Genomic DNA, 26,400 nt, shown 5'->3' with positions numbered 1-26,400 from the left:
GAAGATGTCATGGACAGAGCATATGTGAGTGCATTCAAGTTCAGATGCTTTTTTGTCCTTGAAGGTAATCTGATTAGCATCTAGATTTAGCAGGCTCACGCCAGAATTCGTTTGTATAAACCATAACGTTCTTCGCTCAGTGCTCTGCACGCCATCCGGGGGGGGGGAGGGGGGGCGCTCGAACTGGGATGGGGGAGTCCCCCTCCGTATAGGTTACCGGGGGCCTCCCTCCTCGCCCTCCCCCCTTATTGTTTTTGAGTGGAGGGGAGGATGATGATGATGTAGGCTGATCTAGCCTTGCAGCACATGGCGGCAATTCCTCCAACCGAGCGCTACCTTTCAGAAAAGCTGGCCACCGTAGAGAAGCGCAGCACGAGGCAGGTGACAAAGATGGCACGCACAGCGAGGCATTTTTGATCACTCGTCTCGGGTCCCCCTCACTCAAGCCTTACCGCTCCAGCTTCATCGTGTAGTTTGGCCAATGTAAAGGGCAGAAAAGTCTAGACGAAGCAGCCTCGGCTGTAAACAGTAATACTGGTAAAACAGAAGGGCTTCGCGTATCGTGCGAAACGATACTTCGCGCTGTGGCTAGCTTTCTGTTTGACTGGTACGCTGAGTACAAGTGATTATGTTTCATGAATGTGGCTGTGTACTCCGTAAGTAAAGTGTAGCTCCGGTAACTCTGTAAAAAGTGAGGCTACTTTTTCGGTTCTACTTTCTGTTTACAATTCTCAATTGCGTTATATGTGAACACAGCTATGGTTAATAAAGCACCCTCAATCGTTCCTTGGCCTTTTACGTGTAGAAATGCCCATCACCGAAGACAATATTTTCTCAACATCAACGTAGGGGAAAGAAAAGAACCTCAAGCTATCGCTTTTGACGGTGACAAAATTGCTAAAATTAGAATTTCGTAAGACCTAAGCAAACAACAATTGGTAATTACTGCTGTAACACTTGCCCGTACTACTAATTGCTGGTTACGTCACAAGATTTTAGAGATAGTGCACTCGAACATGGCGCCTAAAAGCGCCAGCTGTCACAAGGAAAGAAGACGACGAAGCGGCACGGAATGTTACATTGCTTAGATGTTACGACGGGAGTCGGCAAGGGTCTATTTTGCGCACCACTTTTGTTTTTGTCTATATATATAGCATCGCGGTGGAAATCACATCACGTAAGCGGGGTGTTGCCAATGATTGTATTTCATAGAGAAGAATTGGCAGTGACGACGATGCAACACTGCTTCACTGGGCGAATTCATACACTGTCTGGTAAACGGAAAAAGAAAATGAATGTTCAGAAATGTGTTCATCTCGGCTTTATAAAAGTAAGAATATACTAAAGAACAGAGTACTCTATTTATGCAAAGATTATCGCTATGAAATCTACACATAAGAATTTGGTTCTGTATTTTTCACAGGAATCATGCCGATTACGTGGCTGCTAAATCTGGTGCTACAGAAAACTATATGAAAGGAAACCTAAAATTGTAACGTGCCCAGTCCGTAATAGAAAACTATGCCTTAAGCTTTTTTACGCAGTATAGAGAACTGGAATGAACAGAGCCTACTACTGCGAGCTCCCATTTACTTTCTGGACGAACTGAACTTATGCTTAAAATTGAGGAGTCCCGGCCAGGACGAGGCTGTTTAATTATTTTTTGTAAAATCTGTCACCGAGTGTAATCGTTTATATAATGCGTATGCGTCAATTGTGAATGTAGGTGCCTTTTATGCCAAACTTGAACCCTCCTGCAGTGACGCCCTGGGGCAATGCGGGGAAATCTCTTGAATAATGAAAACAGAATAATTTGATGACTTTCCTAACCATGATACAGGAAAAAAAAGTGTGGTGTATTGTATGTAAGCGTATTTCGGGCAGAACACAGCAAGCTCTGCTTTTTATGCAGCTGCTTTTTTTTTAAAACTCGTTGGAGAAACAATTGTCAGTTTCGTTTATGCTTTAAGCTTTGCGCCAGTGTGCTTCATACTTGCTAGTTTATTCACTGTTAGATATGTTTCAATGTCTGCTTTTTGATATAGTGTAGGTCGTAGTCGAGTGAGCTGTGACTATTTCGTGAATGCTCTTTTTTTTTGTCGTAGTAGCAATTTTGACTTCAAAACTTTGCTCTCCCAAGGTAAGCTAAAACAAAGCTATTTTTCTTTCTGCCTTGCGCATTTGCTTTGTGTTGCCTTAATTGTCTCTTTCAGCGAAGGTATTTCAATTTTTGGTTTTGTATGATATTAGGGATACAATATTACTTTTGCTTACATGATCGGCCATGACATTGAAATTGCTGATACAGCGGAAAGCATTGCACCGGATGCACATATATAGAACTGTGTATGTTGAGCGAGATAAGAGCTGCACTATAGGCATCGCAGGCAGTTTTAACTGGAGGCAAACTTGGCAAGTGCGCCTCGAATGATAAATTGTTTTGTCTAAACCGAAACAGCGCGAATTGGTAGGCTGCATGAAAGAGAGACATTCTTATTGAATGACAGGAAGTTATTCGGCATATATCTGGCGATCACTCAGGAAATGGTTGTTGTGGAACGACGAGTCGGTTCTGATGTACTTCGCTATAAAAACGCGTGAGATAGTGTCGAGCAGCCTATATTGGCTTTTGTGTGTGTATATATATATATCAATTCTAAATATTGTAAGGCAGTTTGTTGTGTGCGTATCATGGACACGCATGCTTATATCGCCTTCCGTTTCCCTACCACGGTTGCGCTTTAAAACCAACAGCGCGCGCATGCGATCCCATAGATGAGATGAATACATATATATAGAAAAGTATCAGTCATAGCTCTCGTAGTATAGCCTTCTGAGCCGTTTCCCTTTTCTTTTTCTTCTCTTTGTTTTTTCTTTGAAAGAAGTCCTATTAGGGTTATTATAATTACACGAAGGTATTTCGCCCTCGCCAGCAGCAGTACTTGAGATAGCTATTCCGGCGGCTAGCTTCCCACGCTATGCGTGGCGCCCCCGCACCTGTTTAAGCTTTTTCCTAGACGCTAGAGCTATACAATATCCGCGCAACCTTGAGCGATCGGAAAGCGCGTTTTCCACCCTGGGCCGACGGAGAGGGGAGATTTCGTTCCGGCCGCGAAGCTCTCTACATCTCAGTAAGGTGCCTCGCGGTGGTCTCGTGCTGAAGATGCCCTCTCGGTGAGCGCATATTTCCCCCCTCATCTTTTAAGAGATTCAATACATACAAGCATTTGTCTCGCAAACCAGATTTATTTCAAGGGAATTTCCCACGTCTCAATAATTTCTCTCGTCGTATACGAGTGCTGATTGCCGTGTTATAGTTTGTTAACGAAGCTTCCCCTCAAGTCTAAATATTTTAAGGCAGTTTTCCTAGTGTATAAAGCCGCTCGAGTTCACGCTGCTCCTCTGGCGGCCATTTTTCAAAGAAATTATGCCTTCCAACCACTCATCAGTCCCTTTCCATCAGTCCCTTTCCACATAAGTATGAGGCTCGGAGCAGGAGCTTTGGCGCTTGAAAGTAACCGTTGGCTTGACGAACCAACCGACTGAGCTACCTTTCCGGGCAACATTGAAGGATCACGAGTTCAAATCACATGTTATGTTCCTTTTTTTTCCTTTTTTTTTTCTTTCAATGTATTTTCCTTCCTTTTATCACTGTACGGAAACCCTCCTAAAAAAATTATATATCCTCAATTATGTGTGGCCACACATGTGCAGGTCATAAATACCAGGTTCTCTAGCCGAGTGCCATCCATGCGGTATAACCGAGCTCAGATTGGTCCACCTTGACTGATCAAATAGGGCACCACTGTAGGTTAAATGAGGCGTACAACTCCTGCGGGACCCGCCGTGGTTGCTCAGTGGTCATGGTGTTAGACTGCTGAGCACGAGGTCGCGGGATCGGACCCCGGCCACGGCGGCCGCATTTCGATGGAGGCGAAATGCGAAAACACCCGTGTACTTAGAATTAGGTGCACGTTAAAGAACCCCAGGTGGTCGAAATTTTCGGAGTCCTCCACTACGGCGTGCATAATCAGAAAGTGGTTTTGTCACGCAAAACACCATAATTCAATTTTTAATTTAACTCCATCGGGGACGGTAGAGTATCCGTCTCCAGTGCAAGAGGACCGTGATTCAAATCCCGGTGCCGCGCAATTCTCCACCGGGAAATACAAAAAAAAAACCGTGTGTTGAGAAAATTGCACAAACAGGCCTGGAGTGCGGCCTGATCCCGGTGACCAGAACCGGTAACGCACTCTCTCACCAGAGCAGGATTGGCCACCCTGGTGCAGTACTTGGCCACAACCTCCTATATGAATACAACAATCAAACCCCGGCCCTCAGTCCCCAGCAGCCGCGAAGCAACTGACCACGGCGGCGGTCAGATCTGTAACGCTGCAGAGGGTGCTAAGAATACCTGGCTCCGGACAGGCCGCCATTGGAATCTGAACCTGGCAACGTTTAACGTTAGAACGCTATCTAGTGAGGCGAGTCTAGCAGTGTTATTGGAGGAATTAGAGGGTAGTAAATGGGATATAATAGGGCTCAGTGAGGTTAGGAGGACAAAAGAAGCATATACAGTGCTAAAAAGCGGGCATGTACTGTGTTACAGGGGCTTAGCGGAGAGAAGAGAACTAGGAGTCGGATTCCTGATTAATAAGGAAATAGCTGGGAACATACAGGAATTCTATAGCATTAACGAGAGGGTGGCAGGTCTTGTTGTGAAACTTAATAAGAGGTACAAATTGAAGGTGGTACAAGTCTATGCCCCTACATGCAGTCATGATGACCAGGAAGTCGAAAGCTTTTATGAAGACGTGGAATCGGCGATGGGTAAAGTCAAAACAAAATACACTATACTGATGGGCGACTTCAATGCCAGGGTAGGCAAGAAGCAGGCTGGAGACAAGTCAGTGGGGGAATATGGCATAGGCTATAGGAATAGCAGAGGAGAATTATTAGTAGAGTTTGCAGAACAGAATAATATGCGGATAATGAACACCTTTTTCCGCAAGCGGGTTAGTCGAAAGTGGACGTGGAGGAGCCCGAATGGTGAGACTAGAAATGAAATCGACTTCATACTCTGCGCGAACCCTGGCATCATACAAGATGTAGACGTACTCGGCAAGGTACGCTGCAGTGACCATAGGATGGTAAGAACTCGAATTAGCCTAGACTTGAGGAGGGAACGGAAGAAACTGGTACACAAGAAGCCAATCAATGAGTTAGCGGTAAGAGGGAAACTAGAGGAATTCCGGATCAAGCTACAGAACAGGTATTCGGCTTTAACTCAGGAAGAGGACCTTAGTGTTGAAGCAATGAACGACTATCTCATGGGAACCATTAAGGAGTGCGCAATAGAAGTCGGTGGTAACTCCGTTAGACAGGAAACCAGTAAGCTATCGCAGGAGACGAAAGATCTGATCAAGAAACGCCAATGTATGAAAGCCTCTAACCCTACAGCTAGAATAGAACTGGCAGAACTTTCTAAGTTAATCAACAAGCGTAAGACAGCGGACATCAGGAACTATAATATGGATAGAATTTAACAGGCTCTCAGGAACGGAGGAAGCCTAAAAACAGTGAAGAAGAAACTAGGAATAGGCAAGAATCAGATGTGTGCGTTAAGAGACAAAGCCGGCAATATCGTTACTAATATGGATGAGATAGTTCAAGTGGCTGAGGAGTTCTATAGAGCTTTATACAGTACCAGTGGCACCCACGACGATAGTGGAAGAGAGAATAGCCTAGAGGAATTCGAAATCCCACAGGTAACGCCAGAAGAAGTAAAGAAAGCCTTAGGAGCTATGCAAAGGGGGAAGGCAGCCGGGGAGGATCAGGTAACAGCAGATTTGTTGAAGGATGGTGGTCAGATTGTTCTAGAGAAACTGGCCACCCTGTATACGCAATGCCTCATGACCTCGAGCGTACCGGAATCTTGGAAGAACGCTAACATAATCCTAATCCATAAGAAAGGGGACGCCTAAGACTTGAAAAATTATAGACCGATCAGCTTACTGTGCGTTGCCTACAAAGTATTTACTAAGGTAATCGCAAATAGAATCAGGAACACCTTAGACTTCTGTCAACCAAAGGACCAGGCAGGATTCCGTAAAGGCTACTCAACAATAGACCATATTCACACTATCAATCAAGTGATAGAGAAATGTGCAGAATATAACCAACCGTTATATATAGCTTTCATTGATTACGAGAAAGCGTTTGATTCAGTCGAAACCTCAGCAGTCATGGAGGCATTACGGAATCAGGGTGTAGATGAGCCATACGTAAAGATACTGGAAGATATCTATAGCGGCTCCACAGCCACCGTAGTCCTCCACAAAGAAAGCAACAAAATCCCTATAAAGAAAGGCGTCAGACAGGGAGATACGATATCTCCAATGCTATTCACAGCATGTTTACAGGAGGTATTCAGAGGCCTGGAGTGGGAAGAATTGGGGATAAAAGTTGATGGAGAATACCTTAGCAACTTGCGATTCGCTGATGATATTGCCTTGCTTAGTAACTCAGGAGACCAATTGCAATGCATGCTCACTGACCTGGAGAGGCAAAGCAGAAGGGTGGGTCTGAAAATTAATCTGCAGAAAACTAAAGTAATGTTTAACAGGCTCGGAAGAGAACAGCAGTTTACGATAGGTAGCGAAGCACTGGAAGGGGTAAGGGACTACATCTACTTAGGGCAGGTAGTGACCACGGATCCGGATCATGAGACTGAAATAACCAGAAGAATAAGAATGGGCTGGGGTGCGTTTGGCAGGCATTCTCAAATCATGAACAGCAGGATGCCACTATCCCTCAAAAGGAAAGTGTATAACAGCTGTGTGTTACCAGTACTCACATATGGGGCAGAAACCTGGAGACTTACGAAAAGGGTTCTGCTGAAATTGAGGACGACGCAACGAGCTATGGAAAGAAGAATGATGGGTGTGACATTAAGGGATAAGAAAAGAGCAGATTGGGTGAGGCAACAAACGCGGGTAAACGACATCTTAGTTGAAATCAAGAAAAAGAAATGGGCATGGGCCGGACATGTAATGAGGAGGGAAGATAACCGATGGTCACTAAGGGTTACGGACTGGATTCCAAGGGAAGGGATGCGTAGCAGGGGGCGGCAGAAAGTTAGGTGGGCGGATGACATTAAGACGTTTGCAGGGACAACATGGCCACAATTAGTACATGACCGGGGTAGTTGGAGAAGTATGGGAGAGGCCTTTGCCCTGCAGTGGGCGTAACTAGGCTGATGATGATGATGATGATGATGACGATATACATGCCTCGCTAGTTTGGGACCATGTAAGCTGCCCCTTGTAGCCGAGCTGCGCTCTGTGTCCAGCCTTTGATACCGTTCGTTTTTCCGCCTAAAATACTCCTTTATTCCAATATAAATTGTCTTGTAACTCAGATTAGCTTTGCATAGTCTTGTCTTTGGCAGCCTAGTGGTAGATTTTCTACTCAGACATTGCCAAATGTTAGACCGTTGTTTCCAAAAGACCTCGCGACCATTATATTTTGCATGGATAGAATGCTTTTAAGGTAAAAGAAGGCTTAGTTAGTTCAGTTTTTCTGCTTGAATGTTGCTCGTAGCCACGTAACATGCCAAAGCTTTAGCGAAGCAATGTTTAGTATGACCCCCACTCCACCTTATTACCTATTACACATACCTTTCTCTTCGTGGCCAAATAGCTCACTTTTCAGTATTTATGTTGTATTCTGCGTGACACGTTTCATTTTTGAGGGTTTGTGCCTTGAATTCTCGTGGCATACTTACTGGTCAGACATTGCCACATGCGAGACAATTTTTTTACGTTTTGGCTACACTAGCATTACATTTCGTATGCCCGAAAGTTAAAGCTGGTCTAGTTAGTGATGTTTTTGGTTTTATGGGTGTAAGTCACAACCAAATAATGTGCAAGTGCTTGAGCCACGCCTAGATCTTTATAACCATACTGATGACTGATGCCCATCTTTTTGTTGTAGAATGATTTATTTGTCTCACTATATGTCATTTTACGCCAAACACGTTTGCATCGCGAAATCTAGTGCCTTGCGTTCAAGCGACCGAGATTTCGTTTTCTTATTCAACTATATCCCACCTTTGTTTTTGTTTTCATGGCAACTCCAGCGTTTGGTTGTATGTGAAATACATATGTTAAATGTTTGCTTATGGTGGTTCACGCCACCTCACCAATATTCATGTTTTATTCCTCTGTACGAGCTAGTGGACGATTTTAACTGTCAAAGCTGCTCATGATGATGAGTAAAACGAAAAAGATGTGAAAGCAGGAGTCAACGTTTCGAGAAGTGGATTTGTCTTCTTCAAAGCTGCTCATGGTACACTTGCTTTTCTTTTTGAAGCAGAGTTAATTGCTGATTTTTTTATCTTTTAACGGTACCAACTGTGGTTGTCCTATACATGTTCCACAAGCGAGATGTACTGGATTGTTTTTCTTTGATTAAAGACTTGAACAGATTCACTTTCTTGAGCAGCCTCGTTCCAGTGAAATTAATATTTTACTTACATTTTCGCAGGACATATCTGCACACAGCACCTACACTAATCCATGTCATAATATGTTTATCGCGTGCATGTGAAAGCGCTAAGGGGTGAGCGGTCGCGGCAGGTGCTGAATAACCTAGAACAAGAAATACGCATTAGGCGTGCCGGCAGGTTATGTTAGTATTGTGCACATTGTATGCAAATGCAGCATTCACTTTCCTGTGCAGCTAGCGGCTATATTTTATTCTGTAATTATTTATCCAAGCAACGGCTATTATAACTCGATAATGCCCGAATATCCCATATTTTAGAACAGCCGACTATGTCGAGAACGCACAGTTCCTTTGCACCTTGTAGTCCTGCTGACATCAAAAGAAGTCTTGCAGATTTCCTCGTACGTGCTGGGAATGTCCTAACGTCCAGCAAAGTATTTTCATCGGATTTACAAATGATTTTGTCGCGCAATATGTTATGAGACTGTTGCGACTCAATTTTCTCTATACTTAGGTCACAGGGAGAGCACAGTTGTACGTGCTCTCAGTAATGTCATAAAAATGTCTCTGACAAAACAATAAAATTGTGTTTGCAGCATGACGACGCCTTCAGAACGGACACGTTCATCGAGGAAGCTGTCAAAGTGCACATGGTGCCCTCTATGGAGACGCTCGAGAACACTTACAAACACCCACTGCACGACAAGATTCCCGAAGGAGAGGTCTGCTTTCACCTCATCAAAGCCAAGTAAGCCTTCCTTGTGCGCTTCCTGGCATAAAAGCAAGCATCGTGAAAAATAGCGCACAGGGCTATAAAAACATCGTTTACTATGGCCTAGGCCAACATACAACTGCATCAAGGCGATTATGTACGTGTGAATAATAATAAGGGAAACAATATATTTTGCGAATAAGCTAAAGCCTAGAAAATGAATCTCTCTTGAGTGTATTTGTAGGCTCTGCTGCCCATGCGTATCTGCGCCTATCGCGTAACATGTCTTGCAGGGAATCGGGCCACTGCTTTATCTTTCTAACGCAGGCAGCAGTCTGAATACTCGAAGCACAAAGACTCGGAACGACAGAAAGCTGAGCTAGTTGCTAAGGATTCATCATGCGCCATAATATGAGCGCCAGCTTTCATGCGCAGGTCCGGCGCCTATTAGAAGCAGGCTATCCTAGTGTAGCAGTGGCCACTGTGGCTGAGCGCCTAAAGAAGTCGGTCGGACGTGATTACAAAAAGCAGTAATAGCAAAAAAAAAAAAGAGTAGTGGCTATTTCGTACTTTCATTCAGTGTCGCACAGGCTTAAAAAGTTGCAAGTAGATATGATGTTAATGTTGCTTTCACTGCGTCCAACAAGCTGGTAAGATATGCGCTGACGTACAGAGGAAAAAAGGAGCAGGTAAAACGCAAAAAAAGAACAGATCTTTGTCCAATGAATCACAATAAGAACAACAGGTCTACTGACTGTCGTATGGGTGTGGTTTATAAAATTACCCTTAGCTGTGGCCAGTTCTACGTAGGGTGAACGGGGCGGTGTGTCAGTCAAAGGCTAATGGAGTATAAAAGGTCGTTAAGCGGTGGATCGCCTTCTAATCTTTCCCTACATTGCCAAGACTAACTGCACGCCAGAGTTAGAAGAATGCGCGATATTGTAGAGGCATAACAATGAAGATACGCGTCTTATGGTAGAGGCATGAAATATCTATAACGGTGAAGTGCGTGCGTGAGTCAGCCTTCAATTATCTTCCATAAGGAAGAGATTAAGTGCCTGAACAGTTATCTCTCACGTAGACCGACATTTGTACCCGATTGACACGTGGTGATACCATTTCCGAACTTGCGCAGATGAGTTTCGTGTTTTCTTTTTTCGCCGCAGTGCTCCCTTCATTTAGTAGTCGGCGTTCGTGTGGTCCACTTCTCTACCCTTGTGTCCTGTCTGCACGCCTCACCTCTTTTTTGCATAACAAAGACTCCCTTGGGTGCAAAGGCTAGCATTGACGTCCCAAGTGTGCCAGTTTGCGCGGTTTACGCTGTGGTCATCACCTGTCCGTAAGCAGCCTTACTGTTTACTTTTAAGCTGTGGCCGTACCGAATGCTAGTGCTGCGTTTTAGCGCTGAGAGTCATGGCAATTGCATTTTTTCACCACAGGGTGCTAGTAAGTGTGAGTAATAAAAGAAAACTCCGCTGTATCGCTGACAGTGAGTGTGGCTAGAAGCACGCGTGCATTTGGAACTAATATTTTTTCATCAAATCTCACAGCACAATAGGGAGGCCATGGTAGCCTTCTCTAATGAAACGGCAGAGCGCTACACGGTTATTTTAAACGAAATGTCTAAAGCTACTTCGAAAGTACGCGCGAAGATTCCCGTTTGTCGCCTTCGGACACATCGCCCTAAAGGTACGGCGGAATGGCGGATCATCAAGAGAACGCTCCTCCGCATCTGCGTACCGCGAAGCTTCGCACTACCTTCAGAATACAGTGGTTAAAATAAGTACAGATTTGCTTTCCATGCGCGCATTTATTGCCGTCATCACACGTGCGAACTAGAAAACTGCTCAAAAAAGACAGTTGATACGTGCCGTTGCGCATTTCGACGGTCATCCGTGCTAGCGCGGTGGCGGGTGACGCAGGCGTTAAGCACTCCCCATACGTGGGCCGTTCCCGAAGATAGTGCAGTACCAGGCCAACCAGCTTCCGACGAGCAGTTCACCATTAGGGGGCCCACATTAACAGTTTCGCTGGTCATCCTTCATCACAGAGTGGAAGGGCACTGACCTTTCTTTAGTTTATTTTCTTATTTGATTTTACCAGCCGGACTCTTTACCCCTTTTTTAAGGTTTTCATACGATGTGGACAGCCCTTGAAGGAGAAAACCAGTTTGCTTTAGCCTATCGGTCTGTTGCAAGAAACTTGGCTGTATACGATGTGCACATGACTTTGTTACAGCTGATATGAGAGCCGAGGAAGCTATCGCTTGTTTTGCAAGCTTTGAATGATTACAAGGAAAATCAAGCATTGCTTTCTTCGACCAAGGAAAGTAACGCCGAAGAACATGATCGTACTCAACCATACAGCATAGATGTAAGAACTGTAGCTTGTTATCATGAATGAGCTCAAGCGTAAAATTGAGACCAAGGCCAAACTCTAAATTAAGTTATCGGGTTTTACGTGCCAAAACCACGTTATGGTTATGAGGCACGCCGTAGTGGTGGTCTCCGGAAATTTCGACCACCTGGGGATCTTTAACATGCACCTAAAGCTAAGTACACGGGTGTTTTCGCATTTCGGCCCCATCGAAATGCGGCCGCCGTGGCCGGGATTCGATCCCGCGACCTCGTGCTCAGCAGCCTAACACCATAGCCACCGAGCAACCGCGGCGGGTAGCAAAGGCCAAATTCTCTAAATACCTTGGCACCATCAGTCGCTGTTCCGTTATAGTTATGACTTGAAAAAGAAATCCATAGCGTAATCGACCGTATGCTGGAAAACACTTCCCGCCAACTCAATAAAGTTTAGTCGAAGCCCTCTATTCCCTGCGCTTATGTGCAGATCATTCAGATCTGCTGAGGAGGCTTTTGAGCCAATACATGCACGGCTTTGGGTCTTCGGTGGAGTCTTCGGTGGGCTCGTAGGTTGGTGACCAGTACAGCGCGTGCACATGCACCCTGCTCTTGGAAGCGAGGTGGCTGCCCGACAGGGGCGCCACCACAGCCACTCGGCAAACCTGCTTTCACAGTATCCGCAACTCACGAAACCTCAAAACTATCCGCTGACCGTAAAACAGAAGGTGATGCATCATATCATTACCACCGCCCCACCTCGCGCCGAGCTGCCACTGAGGCTCGCTTCGCAGAGGTCGGAAGTCGCCCGCCGAAAGTTCGAACACATACTTTAGCTCGGCGCTATTCGTCCTTCCTTTAGCAATTGGTATTCACCTCTCCATTTGGTTCCAAAGCCCGACAGTAGCGACTGGCTACCTTGTGGTGATTATTGAGCTTTGAATGTCGTCGCTACTCCGGATCAATATCCCCATCCCCACATACATGACTTTAGCGCTCGTCTCACAGGAAGATCGATTTTATGAGCGCATACCACCAAATTGCTGTCGAACTCAATGACATTCTAAAGACAGCCCCGATTGCTCCATTCCTCCTATTTGAGTTTGTTCGTATGCCTTACGGTTTGATTTATTCGGCGCAAGCTTCTCAAAGGTCCCGGAACGAGGTCACGCTCGGACTCCCGTTCATTTTCGCCTTGTTTGACGACGTTCTCATTGCAAGTCGCACAGACGAGGAGCACAAACAGTACCTTCGCGTACTGTTTGAGCGACTAGATGAAGACGGCCTGGTCCTAAAGCCCCAGAAATGCATTTTCAGAGTTGAAGCCCTGGATTTTCTCGGCCATCGCATTTCAACACAAAACATCAAGCCATTGGAATCACGGGTGCAGGCAATCGAGGACTTCCCTTCTACAACGTCCGTCCGAAAGTTGCGCGAGTTTCTGGACCTCATAAATATTCATAGGCGCTTTGCACCATGTTGTGGGCAAGTTCTTCAGCCGCTTACCGACCTACTGCTTTGCGCCCCCAGGAAACCGCATACCTTCCAGTGGCTCTCGGAGCACGAACACTCCTTCCAGGAATTCAAATGTGGTTGGCAACTGTAGTATTGCTAATTCATCCGTTTCCCGACGCCCAACTTGCCTTATGGTGGATGTGTCGACCACGACAGCAGGAGCAGTACGGTAGCAGCATGTTGTCACATACTAGAGGCGGCTGGACCTCTTCTCGAAGCGCCTCAAACCCAACGAAGCTGGCTGCACCCCTTTCGGGAGGGAGACGTTGGCCATCTATAGCTGTGTCGAGCATCTACGTTCTTTTTTCTTGAAGGCTGTAGCTTTTACATTCTGGGCGGCCACAAATCGGTCACCTTTGTTTTCAAGAACAAGAGCTCCTCGTACTCAGAAAGTGAGCTTCGGCAACCTTCCTTTATCTCCGAATTTTCTACGGACATTCCAAATATCTCTGGGGCCGAAAATCAGGCAGCTGACGCACTTTCACGGATCGAGGCTGTTACTGTAGGCCTTGTAGATTTCCAAGCCCTAGCTCCGCCTAGCAAAACCACCCGGGCTCCGCCAATTGCGGGAAAAAGGCTCGACGCTCCAGCTTCCGGAGGTGCCTCTTCGCTACTCAACATTGGTCACGTGCGACACATCGCGGGCAGCTGCTTGTCCGTTCGTGCCCGATAACTTTGCAGTGCTAAAGACGGAAGCGTAAGTAATTGATAAAAGTCCGTGTCTGCAGACGGCTGTGAGTACAGTATCCGAAATGCCGATATCAGCAAAATAACTTCGGAATTTTATTTGCTGATGCGTTTAAGAGGCTTTAAGCTGACTTTCACTGACAAAAGTGCTTCACAAACTTGCAAGTTTTAATGACCTTTCGCGGCAATAAAACTGTAGAAGGTTTAAGTGAAATGGGCCGTTATGCTTGGGTTACACGCCAGAATCAATATTGTTCCGACACAAGGTAGCATAGTTGTAATATACGTGTAACCACTGCTTCTTTTCAACAGGTTGAACGCCACTATTGCCTGTTTGATGAATTTTCGGTACTTCCCTATGGACACCCAGACATGCACCGTGACCTTGCGGAGTTGTGAGTATAAAATACTAGGATCGAAACGTTCTTGTGCTCTATACATATCCTTAGAAAACGTATATTTGTACAGGATAAGCAACTTGAAATCTCTTGTACACCGGCTGCATCAGAGGACAAGAACTCCGAACAAATTTGTATTTTCGTAAGAGAAATATCATGGATGATTCACCAAAGTGCACAAAAATTAAGTATTAGAGAGGAATTAACCTAGAATGAGCTTGTTAAACGGCTAGCGTTGCATTTCGGTACCAATAAACTGCACTTCGGCTGTGAGATAGGTACGAAGCAGAGGAAGGCGTTAGGAGAAGTGAGACAATATACGATATGGCACTCCCCTCCTCCCGCCTAAAAAAAGAAACGAAAAGAAAGAAAACAAATAACTGAACTTACTTCATGCAGCTTTTCATAAATATATTTCTGTATTCTGCGGCTAAGGGAGTTAGTAGAGACTTGAAAAGCCAGTATCAAAACTGACGCCACCTTAGAATGTATTGCGATATTGTGGTGACAGTTATGCCAAGTGTGGTCGCGCTAAACTTCTGCGAAGCTATGACGTGTATTGGTGCGGGACAGCGAATGTTGCTCAGATATTATTATTTTTTTTTGAAAATAAGCTACAAGAATGCATCAAATGCTTCAAACGGTGTTTATGCAAGAGGCATTCACCCTAACCCTGGCACCCTGGCAGATTGGACGGTTCCAAGATTGCAAGAAATAATGTTCGAAATTATTCTGACTTCGGTCGACATTTAAGCAGTCGTACCAAACATACTGTCCAAAAGTTCGGCAAATAAAACACCGACGATACACGTTGGTACACAACTAGCGACATTCCAGACGCCGCTGGTATTAGTTGGAGATTTTGTGAGTGAAATGTGCTTGTGGAGATGAGCATTACACGCGTTCTCTTGAAGCTTGTTCTCCGCCTGCTCACAGAGGATAAAAAAAAATTGGAGGCTTATCAAGGTTAAGCCCAGTGGATGCTTCGCATCCACTGGGCTTAACCTTAGCGTATTCTTAGCGTTTGGAGGCACCTTGACCGCATACACGCCCGGCGCAAAGACGCTGGCGCGGTTGCGGGCACAGAGACTGACGCGACGGCGGGCGCGCGCCGCTTCATCCCTGGCGTGACGTCACATATCACGTGATGCAGCGATGGTGGTGCCGCCGCCGCGTCGCGCGCGACGGCGCGAACCGAAGCGTGGAGGCCTCCGCCGGTCGACGTCCGACGGCGCGATATGAGGCCCCATCTGCAGCCGGTGTGACGTCATCACGTGACGTCACATCATGTGATCTCACTTCAGGGTCAATGGTGGCCACCGCCGGGAGGCGACCGACGGCGCGATATGAGGCCCATTTGCAGCCGGTGTGACGTCATCACGTGACGTCATGTCACGTGACCTACTTGAAGGTCACTTGAAGGTCAATGGTGGCCACCGCCGGGAGGCGACCGACGGCGCGATATGAGGCCCCATCTGCAGCCTGTGTGACGTCATCACGTGACGTCATGTCACGTGACCCCACTTCAGGGTCAATGGTGGCCACCGCCGAGGGTCGCGCGAAGGCCTGAAACCTACGTTAATATGCTTCGCATAAAAACACGACAGAATCAAATAAAGCAGACTCGTGTGCTACTGCAGAATCGCAGCCCACTTTCCAGCGAAGCTGTTCACTTTAAAAGTGCCAGTAAACGTTTCAGTTGCGTGTAACTAAATGACATGCTTCACAACGTTGCACGTTCATGACTGCTGCTATTTAAACCTTGCCTGCATGTAACTCTTTCCAGCATTTGTTAAGAAGTTTGTACAAAGGGAGTAATTAATCCACACACACAATTTCATTCGCCAGAATATTGACTTCAGTTACTCCTCCCTCCCCCTTGCGACCTCCCCCCCCTCACTCAGATATTCACTAAATCTGGTCTAGGTTGCGTTCATAGTTCTCCCAGGGAAGCGCCAGAAAGTTCGTGAAAGAATATGCGCACGAAGTTTCTTATCGCGAGCATACGCAATTTACTGGAAATGCACTAATTAGTACGCACACTTTGAATTTTGTCTGCATATTGCACATAACGTCCGACTTATTTTTGCCAAATATAAGTAAAGTATACCTTGTTGGGTTCACACAGGACGTCGAAGAAACCAACTACGAACGTTACATGATCGCGTGAAATGGGAAGAAGAAAGCCACGGTTCCGTAATTATCTGCCCGCCTTCTGAATAGGGCGTAAACTGCAAAATTATGTTACACTTTGCACTTAGCATGGCCCCCTTTCTACGAAATAAGAACATTCCTGTAACCTACAGTTACGCACGCACATCTGGAAGCAGAGGTGATAGCGGCCGTATCACACTTTTAAAACTTGAATGGGAAATTCATTCTTCTTGTTGGGCACAAGTTTGCACAATAAAGAGTTAGTTGCGTCATTCACAGTTGCGGCTACTGTATTCTTCACCGTTACTACAACCTGAAGATGCCATAATCATGCAGCCGCCATTCAATCATATTCATGCCATCGTCGCGATTGCGTCGTCTTCACACAGATACTGTCACGCATTAAAAACAATTAAATTATGTGGTTTGACGTTCCAAAACCACGATCTCATTTTGAGGCAAGCGATAGTGGGCGACAATAAACATTTGGACCACCTGGGGTTCTTTAACGTGCACCTAAATCCAATACACGGGTGTTATCGCATTTCGCGACCATCGAAATGCAGCCGCCGTGGCCGGCTTTCGATCCCGCGACCTCGCGCTTAGTACCCCAACACTATAGCCACTGAGGAACCACCGGCCGGTTTCTCCCGCATCCATTGCCATACCGTCTACGTCATGCCGTCTTGCTCGTGCCATTGTCGTTCTTATCGCGTCATCATCCGGTTGTCGTCATGCCATTGTCGTCACGCCATCGTCATCTTATTGTGATCATGTCGTCGTCGTTATATCATCGTCATAATTTATCGACATCTCATTATTCATTGGCTACGTTGGCAAACGAGTGACATAACAAAGTCGTCCCCACTTTGTTATTGGTGCTTTAGTCTATGGCCGAAGCAACTCATAATTACCACTACATGTGCTAAATAAACGTGACCTCGAGATTCTGATCTGTCGTTGCATTTCTCGACTGTTATTAGCATTACCGTCAACAGTCATCGTATGATGACTTCTGCTACAATATTTTATTACATTGCTGAAGAACGGGATAGAGGAAAGGAGACTGCGTTGCCATTCCCATTTCGAGATCGCACCCAGAGAAATACTTTCCACGCTTGCGAGTTTCCTAACGTTGGTCCAGTTTCGTTCATCAGACTTCACAAGTACACGCCTTCATAGCGGGAGCTCTAATGTACAGCTCCGTTCAGCGCCCGACCTTCCTCGACAAGAGTGCATCTTTATTGTCCGTCTACGGCTTGCAGTAGCATATTCAAATGCGTGCTTCTGTTAAATCGTAATAGCCAATAGCCCTCTTTGTTTCTGCTGCTGGTGCCACGAAACGATCTTGCAATTTCTTTGCGAGTGCCCTTCTTTCAGCAAGCAAAGAGCAGCTCTCTCAGCCACGCTAGACAAACTGGACAAGCGCCCACTCGCGTATAAGGGCATTCTTTGAAATTGCCCTGTGTGGAACGCTGCCTTTTTGTCTCTGAGAATTTAAAGCTACTTTGTGGGAGACTCCACTCCCTTAACTACGGCGATGGACGTGGAGTCGCCTGGAGAGGTTCCTGGTCCCTCTACGTCAACAGCGACCGCACCGAGAAAGCGGTCCAGTCGCCCGAGTGACACCTACAGCGAGGACACTGTGATCTACTCAGGGACCAGTGATGAAACCTCAGATGACAGCGACTTCGTGCCCGTAGCGAAGCACAAAGCAAAGAGAAGGCTCGTCAGGACGTCTCCTTCCACAAGTAAGGCAACTGTGATCCCGACGCGAAAGCCATCAGACCTCACCATTTTATATGTGCCTGTGGCTGCTAGCGACAATCTAAACCGGATCAACCGCCAAGCCACATCAGTATCACTCGAGGCATCTGTTCAGGGTCAAAGATATAAGGATCAACGGCCGTAAGAACATCCTCGCTATCATCATCATCATCATCAGCCTGGTTACGCCCACTGCAGGGCCTCTCCCATATTTCTCCAACAACCCCGGTCATGTACTAATTGTGGCCATGCCGTCCCTGCAAACTTCTTAATCTCATCCGCCCACCTAACTTTCTGCCGCCCCCTGCTACGCTTCCCTTCCCTTGGGATCCAGTCCGTAACCCTTAATGACCATCGGTTATCTTCCCTCCTCATTACATGTCCTGCCCATGCCCATTTCTTTTTCTTGATTTCAACTAAGATGTCATTAACTCGCGTTTGTTCCCTCACCCAATCTGCTCTTTTCTTATGCCTTAACGTTACACCTATCATTCTTTTTTCCATAGCTCGTTGTGTCGTCCTCAATTTGAGTAGAACCCTTTTCGTAAGCCTCCAGGTTTCTGCCCCGTAGGTGAGTACTGGTAAGATACAGCTATTATATACTTTTCTCTTGAGGGATAACGGCAACCTGCTGTTCATGATTTGGGAATGCCTGCCAAACGCACTCCAGCCCATTCTTATTCTTCTGATTATTTCCGTCTCATGATCCGGGTCCGCCGTCACTACCTGCCCTAAGTATATGTATTCCCTTACGACTTCCAGTGCCTCGCTGCCTATTGTAAATTGCTGTTTTCTCCCGAGACTGTTAAGCATTACTTTAGTTTTCTGCATATTAATTTTTAGACCCACTCTTCTGCTTTGCCTCTCCAGGTCAGTGAGCATGCATTGCAATTGGTCCCCTGAGTTACTAAGCAAGGCAATATCATCAGCGAATCGCAAGTTACTAAGGTATTCTCCATTAACTTTTATCCCCAATTCTTCCCCATCCAGGTCTCTGAATACCTCCTGTAAACACGCTGTGAATAGCATTGGAGATATCGTGTCTCCCTGCCTGACGCCTTTCTTTATTGGGATTTTGTTGCTTGCTTTATGGAGGACTACGGTGGCTGTCGAGCCGCTATAGATATCTTCCAGTATTTTTACATATGGCTCATCTACACCCTGATTCCGTAATGCCTCCATGACTGCTGAGGTTTCGACTGAATCAAACGCTTTCTCGTAATCAATGAAAGCTATATATAACGGTTGCTTATATTCCTCGCTATAGATGTCACAAACCGCAGCGCTCTAGACATTCTGAGCAACGTTAAGGTTCTGGATAGCATCAACGTACGCTGCTATAAACAAGACCATCGTGACTCTACGGCCGGCGTTGTGTATGACGTAGATAATTCCATAAGCGATGCTGACCTGCATATACTCATCAAGCCGGCGACAGAGGGAATTGCCATATTGCAAGCCCGTCGCCTGGGAAACTCGCAGTGTGTCAAGTTAACTTTCAAAGGAGACAGCCTACCGTCCCACGTCAAGGTCGGTCACTTCCGACACATTGTACGGCCTTTTGTGCCAAAGCCGCTGCAGTGCAGGAAGTGTCAAAGGATAGGGCACGTTAGTGCGGTTTGCACAAACGCTGCCGTATGCTCACGGTGCTCTGGGTCGCACAGCTCCGACGCCTGTCGTGCAGAAAACAGAAGAAGATCCAGCGTCGGATCAACTCCCTGTAGTTTCTAAGATGGAAAACTTTCTGTGATACCCTTGATCCGCATAAACCCCTGTCACATATATGGAGAACAGTGCGTGGTCTTCGAACATCACCGCAACAAGGCCACCCCTTCAAATGCCTGGCTCTCTACCAAGGTCGCAGAGAGATCGACGTAGCGGAGGACTTCTGTATCAAGGTTGCTGGTCTACCGCCATCGTTCGCTATACGTGATCCCCGTGATGTTCCAATCTCGCGGGATTCTCGTATGGACAATCTGTTTTCCATCGAGGAGTTGCAGGCGGCGTTGGCAGCGTGCAGACGTTCCTCATCGCCTGGGCCTGACGGGGTGACATACGCAGCTCTTGGAAACCTCGGTCACACAGCCCGGCATGCACTTCTAGACGTGTACAATAATTCATGGCGTGAAGGAGAAGTTACAGCTGCATGGAAGTCCAGCCGCCTTGTGCCTTTGCTCAAGCCAGGTAAATCACCCCTAGACGTGGCGTCTTATCGTCCGATTGCTCTGGCCAGTTGTCTAGGAAAGGTGATGGAGAGGATGGTGCTGACGCGTCTAGAGTGGTATGTAGAACACTACAAGTTATATCCTGACGCTATGGCAGGCTTTCGACGTGGACGCTCTTCTATAGACAACGTCATAGATCTTGTCTCGTCTGTTCAGCACGAAAAAAGCCTCAGGAGACTGTCAGCGGCGATGTTCCTGGATGTTAAAGGCGCATATGACAACGTAACCCATCAAGCCATCCTGGACGCCTTGGGTGAGGTCGGCCTAGGCGGCTTTGTTTTTCGGTGGATATCCAGCTTCTTGAAGGACAGGTCATTCTTAGCGCAAACAGAGGACGGTGCGTCATCACAACGCAACACCTACCGAGGCGTACCACAAGGCGGAGTTTTGAGCCCCACTCTATTTAACCTGGTGCTCATCGACCTGTTCTATACCCTTCCGGAATCCGTCCATGTGTCGATCTATGCAGACGATATATGCATTTGGTCATCAGGAGCGACGCGTCTTCAGGTGCGCGCCAGACTTCAAAAAGCAGCCACACTAACATCAGGTTATCGTCGAGCACGAGGTCTGGAGCTGTGCTGCGAGAAGTGCTCTATAGTCGCTTTCACGCGTAAAGCAATGAAACCGTACGTTATCAGAATTAATGGACAGCCAATTGCCTACGAGAAGACGCACCGCTTTCTGGGAGTGATAATAGATCGAGACCTTTCCTGGAGTCCTCATATCTCCTACCTAAAAAGGAAATTAGTCATGATAACCCACGTGCTGAGATTTCTTGCGGGAAAGTGATGGGGTGCGTCTGTGAGTGCGATGCTCCAACTCTATGACGCACTGTTCCTCGGTCTCCTGCGCTGTAGCTTACCTGTACTGGGTGGGACCGGCAAGACCAACCTCCATGCCCTCCAATCTCTACAAGCGCAAGCTCTGCGAATTTGCCTTGGTCTTCCCAGATGTGCGTCCACGGCAGCAACAATAGCCATCGCGCATGACCACCCCATCAACACGTATCTTCAAGTCGACACTTTAAGAATGCATATCAGGCACTTCGCCCGACTTCCATCGCATCATCTCGCCTCCCTTCCTGCCGCTCGACCTCGTTCACCGTTTAGCAAGATCATTGCCGCCAACCATGGAACTTTACCGTCAAACTTCACGCCTGCAGCACGACCATCTCAACCGCTGTGATGCCTCCATCCACTCCAGGCTCTTCTTGTTATTCCCGGTATCAAAAGGAAAACGGAGATGTCAACTTTCGCCCTCAAACAAAGCGTGCTTTCAGTGCTACATGAACAGCACAGAGGACGCATCCACGTTTACACAGACGGTCCTGTATCCTCTAATAGATCAGCTGGAGCAGTGGTGATTCCCGCAGGGTGCGTCACCCTCAAGTTCAAGACATCTCACATTACATCATCGACGGCTGCAGAACTCGCAGCTATCCGTGCTGCTCTGGAGTTTATTGTTCACAAATCATCACATTCATGGTCCATCTTATGTGACTCAAAGGCAGCTCTTCAGTGTCTGATGTCCCCTTTCAACCATGGATCAAATGAGCAACTAGTCGCAGACATCCGACTGCTCCACCATCACGCAATCAACAAGGGACACAACATCATCTACCAGTGGATACCGGGTCACTGTGGAATTTCAGGAAATGACAGTGCGGATGACGCTGCCCGGTCGGCTCATGATGGTGCCCAGATTATACCCATACCGCTGTCAAGAACAGATGCAGCCACAAGTCTTCGCTCCCTCGCCCTCGAGCTTACGCAGAATCTGTGGAACACCAGTGATTTCACGAACGCACGTCTCCACAAATTGGATCCACGTCTGCAACTCCGCCTACCACCAGGGTTGCCACGAGCGGAAGCAACACTTCTGTGCCGCCTGTGGCTCGGCGTGGCATTCACGAACTCATATTCATTCCGCATTGGAATGGCCGACAGCCCTACTTGTGACACCTTCGGCTGCGAGGAGACGATTCAACACCTCCTATGTGACTATCCCCGTTACGCAGTGCTAAGAAAAGTGCTCGTGACCGCTCTCGCAAAACCCGACAATCGCTCCTTTACAGAAGAAAAAGCTCTAGGACATTGTTCCAGACGGGCTTCGGCACTCAAGGCCTTAAGGGCTTTGTTGAAGTTTTTAAGGACATGCGAATTGTGCGACCGCGTTTGAACGTTGTAGCGCGTAGTTTCGCGTTACTGTGCGAATTTTCTTTTTTTTCCATTTTTTCCCTCTTCTTCTTTCTCCTTTTATTCCCTTTACCCCTTTCCCCAGCACAGGGTAGCCAGCCGGTACTTACACTGGCTAACCTCCCTGTCTTTCCTCTCCTTTGTCTCCTCCTCCTTTCAAATTGCCCTTCACGAAAATCAGCGCGAGCCGCTATGAAAGCACGGCTGTGTTTTCGTAATAGCAATTATATGGACACTCTAGGCGCATTTCTGCAGTCGCCGTGATGCACCGTATAAAATCCAAGGGCGATAACGCCGTCGCCGCGCGTTATATGTTGTACGTGCGAGTGAAAGCACGCGACGGAAGCAGCTTCGCCGTCTGGCCCGCGTAAAGGAAGAAAACGGAGAGGAAACGCGTCGTCTTTTGTCGCGCGAAAGGCCGCAGTGGGACGGTAGGGAAGGAGTGGGGCGCTGTTGCCCTTCGGCAGCAACTGCGCATTTCGCAACCGGGCGCATGGGGCTCTGACGATCACGGCTCACCTAGGCTCAGTCTCGCGCGCCATATGTGGAGTAAAGCATGTATACAACGCGAGAGGGGGTGTGTGTGGGGGGGGGGGGGCGGCTTCGACTTTGCCAACGTGTGCGTACTTTGCACGGCCGCGCACGACGTAACTTGAAAGTGAAATGCAGGCGGCTCATATTTTTCTTCGTGCTGTATTCTCGCTGCTCTTGCGTTGAAGCGATAGACCGTCCGAAGGTCACTTCGCTCGCTGCTAATGTCGTGCTTGCTCACACCAGCATTTTGACAGCTAGTGTCCGCACAAACCGAGTGTGATGTGGCCATGTTTGCTTGAGAGCTGCGCTGAAGCCACGCTTCTTAATTCACCTATTAAGCGAATGTTTCCATGCTTATACTGCCGATAAACCTACTTTCCTTACTTCGTTTAGCTGTCTACTAGTTTGTTATCGCAATCGACCCTTCGTGTTCAGGGCAAAACTTCCGCTTTTTTGAAATGACATCACACTGTGTGGCAAGTAGTGATTGCGCACTCTGTGGAGTAGTATGTATCGGTGGGACGTTGACGCTGTGTAACACCATGTAACGCATTCGCAGACTGTGGCAGCGCCCACAATAACAGCTGTGTATTGTGTGAGCCTGTTTTCTTCTTTTCTTTTCGTACTCTTTTTCTGTCAAGTATTGCATCCCTTTACTCCTGCCTCGCTACAGTGTAGACAACCGGAGATGTTGTGTGCTTAATCTCGCTGTCTTTCCTTTGCGTGTCTCTCTCTCTCTCTCTCTATCTGCCTAGCTTTCTGGAAAAGTGCGAATATCATACCTTTCGTGAACGACCATGGAAAGGCCCGAACACTATAAGTGCGAGAATTGATGAGATATCTGCTGATACATTATCTAAAAATTGTTGGCTATCTATACCAGGTCAAGCAGTTTTAAAAGTTTAAATAATGTTCTTTACTTCCCGGGAGTAAACATGGCGGAGATAAAACGGGGCAATTAAGTGAAAGCGTTGTCGTATAACGAAGGGCTCTGGAAAATTTCTCAACCGCGTTTTGATTTCTCCTTAGGCAAATAGAACGCGGTATTACGACACTAATACTAAGGGCCCTTCATGCGTTAAACTACTGCCATAACGCATAGGCTGCTGGTCGCACCCTGCAGCAGATAAACTACAGGAAGTAGTTTACACCCCCTCCCCCTTACCTTTTCTGTCTACTCCTTCTGTTACAGATGCATACCCTAAACAAATCCTGCACTACTCCTGGTTGAAGGCTAATATCTACTTATTCAATGATCGAATTCGTGTGCCCGAGTACCACGTTACCTTCTCCGAAGCTGATCAAGTGTCAAGCAATGAAAATGACGGTGAGCGCTTCTCAATATACATGAAGCTTTCGTATTTACTTTTCTCTGAATAATATTTTTTCCTTGAAGCTCGAAGAGTACACTGTCCGCAGCACTATTTCCTTTACGGGAAGCGCAGTATTTCGGTTTTAACGTGTTGGAGTGCAGTGACCGATTGTCGTCTTAAATGTACGCAGATGGTCTAATTCATTTTTAAGGAATATTTCGACACATCGTTCACGCCCAACAGAGAAACAATTCGTTTAGAGTAGGCCACTGGGTTTCTAGGAATCATGTTCCCCAGAACAATTTGCAACGTCTTGGCGTATTACCACCTATAGTCCATCCACCATCATATACGAACATGAGCACAGCTCCCTAAACCAGCGTTGCTGGGAGGAGCAAGAAATTCGAGCAAGATCTGGCCAACTGCTGTAAAAGTTTGAGGTCGTAGGGAGGAACGTGGGAGGAACTAGGCGTACGGGATTTATTTATATATTTACATGAAAACCCGAGATACATTCGAGAGTCTAGCGTGACTCCCAAATGGAGCACGCAAGACGAATCATACAGCATACGAGCTGCAAGCACTCTTCTTTTCCAGCACGAGCACACTGCTTCTCGAGCACAAACACACCCTAGCAGCCGAAAAACTGCTGCTTATAAACACTCTCTCCTCCCTACATCACTAGGTGAGAAAAAAACGGCCGTTCAACCTGCTACAGACTCGGAGCGTTGAAAGTCATCGTAGCCGACCAGCCTTTAAGGGGGATGGTTACACACACTTCCGCACAGCTTTTCAGTGACCACGCCGATGTGAGTTGGTTCTCGGAGACATGGTGCTTTTCCCCGAGAAGGCGCCTCTTCATCCCAAGATTTCCATCGCTTCTAAACAAGCCGTGGCGATCACGGCGAATCCACGAACAATACTTGGTCCGCCGACAGCGTTTTACCATAGCGGCGGCGCTCACTTGGGGACGTGGCGTATTGTTGTTTTCCCAGAACCAGTCATCGCAGCAGGCCGGGCACGCTCCAAGGTCTGGTTCTCCGAATATCGCCAACCCGACGGCTGCGGGTGGCAGGGAATATTTTGTAGGTTGGTATTCTTGCAGGCCATTCGTAACTGCTCCTCCATGGCCCGGAAAATCGCGACTGGCCAGTGCTGCCAACCGCTGGCAGGAAGAGAATGGCTGGCGAAGAAGAATATGGCTTTGCTCTCTGCAATCCCTGCGCACTTGGAATGCCTTAAACCATCTCACAACAACCGGCACGGAAGAGTCGATCCCGGCAACACAATAGCACTCAGCGTGCAAACGCGCGGAATCAGCTGGTAACCCACCAGGCTTCCTATCAAAATTTCAATGTAAGCCTCTCAACTAAGAACCCCAAATTTTGACTCCATAATTTTGTGCCGCCAAAGCGAGCGTTAACGTTCCCCCTGAGTTTAACCAGATCTGACTGTCGTGCTGCACAAAAGCAAAGGTTCACGCAGAACAGTGGCAGAAATAAACCGAAGGCTCTCAATCACGAATGCCCGAACACAACTTAAGCAGCCTAACTTCACGAACAGCCTGTTCTTACCCTATCGCAGTGGCGTACTTATCGCACGTACTGGTGCCACAGAACAGTTTGGTCAACTCCACAGGTACGTAATCACAATCGCGCTAGCTTTGTGGTCCCTTTTCAGAACGCGCACTTGCGTCGTACGCAAATGTTTCATTACGCTTACTTTCGTTTCTTTCTCTAGTCCATGTAGGACACGTACTTTAAATGAACAACTAAACTTGCGTAACTTACGCACTGCGCAGAACCATTAAAATGCGTCCTCCAATAACTAGTTCCACGCACGCTTACTAGAGAAGTCAGAACGCGGCCGCCCTCAACACACACGAGCAACCAAGTCATAAACATTGCTTCCTTCCGTGCGCACAGGACACGCGCTAATGGACCTAAGAACGCTTCTCAGTGATAATTATGCACTAACTGAAAACCCACGCGCTTAACCTTAGAAAATTCTAAAAGTCTTCTAAAAATAAAGAAGGTTA

The 26,400-nt window shown here is 47.1% G+C and overlaps 1 protein-coding gene across 1 annotated transcript in view; it reads left to right on the top strand.

Annotated features, from left to right (window-relative positions):
- Window positions 1-26,400, top strand: part of LOC142570597 (uncharacterized) — a 128,087-nt gene that overhangs the window by 84,313 nt on the left and 17,374 nt on the right. The window contains exons 3-5 of the mRNA XM_075678967.1: window positions 9,105-9,256; window positions 14,086-14,168; window positions 24,242-24,376. Coding sequence (XP_075535082.1) covers window positions 9,105-9,256; window positions 14,086-14,168; window positions 24,242-24,376 — 370 coding nt within the window. The remainder of the gene's footprint in view (window positions 1-9,104; window positions 9,257-14,085; window positions 14,169-24,241; window positions 24,377-26,400) is intronic.

Source organism: Dermacentor variabilis, chromosome 2 (genome assembly GCF_050947875.1).
Source record: "Dermacentor variabilis isolate Ectoservices chromosome 2, ASM5094787v1, whole genome shotgun sequence".
Classification (NCBI taxonomy): Eukaryota; Metazoa; Arthropoda; class Arachnida; order Ixodida; family Ixodidae; genus Dermacentor; species Dermacentor variabilis.
Note: the sequence above shows the minus strand (reverse complement) of the source record. Positions and strands in the feature narration are given on the sequence as shown.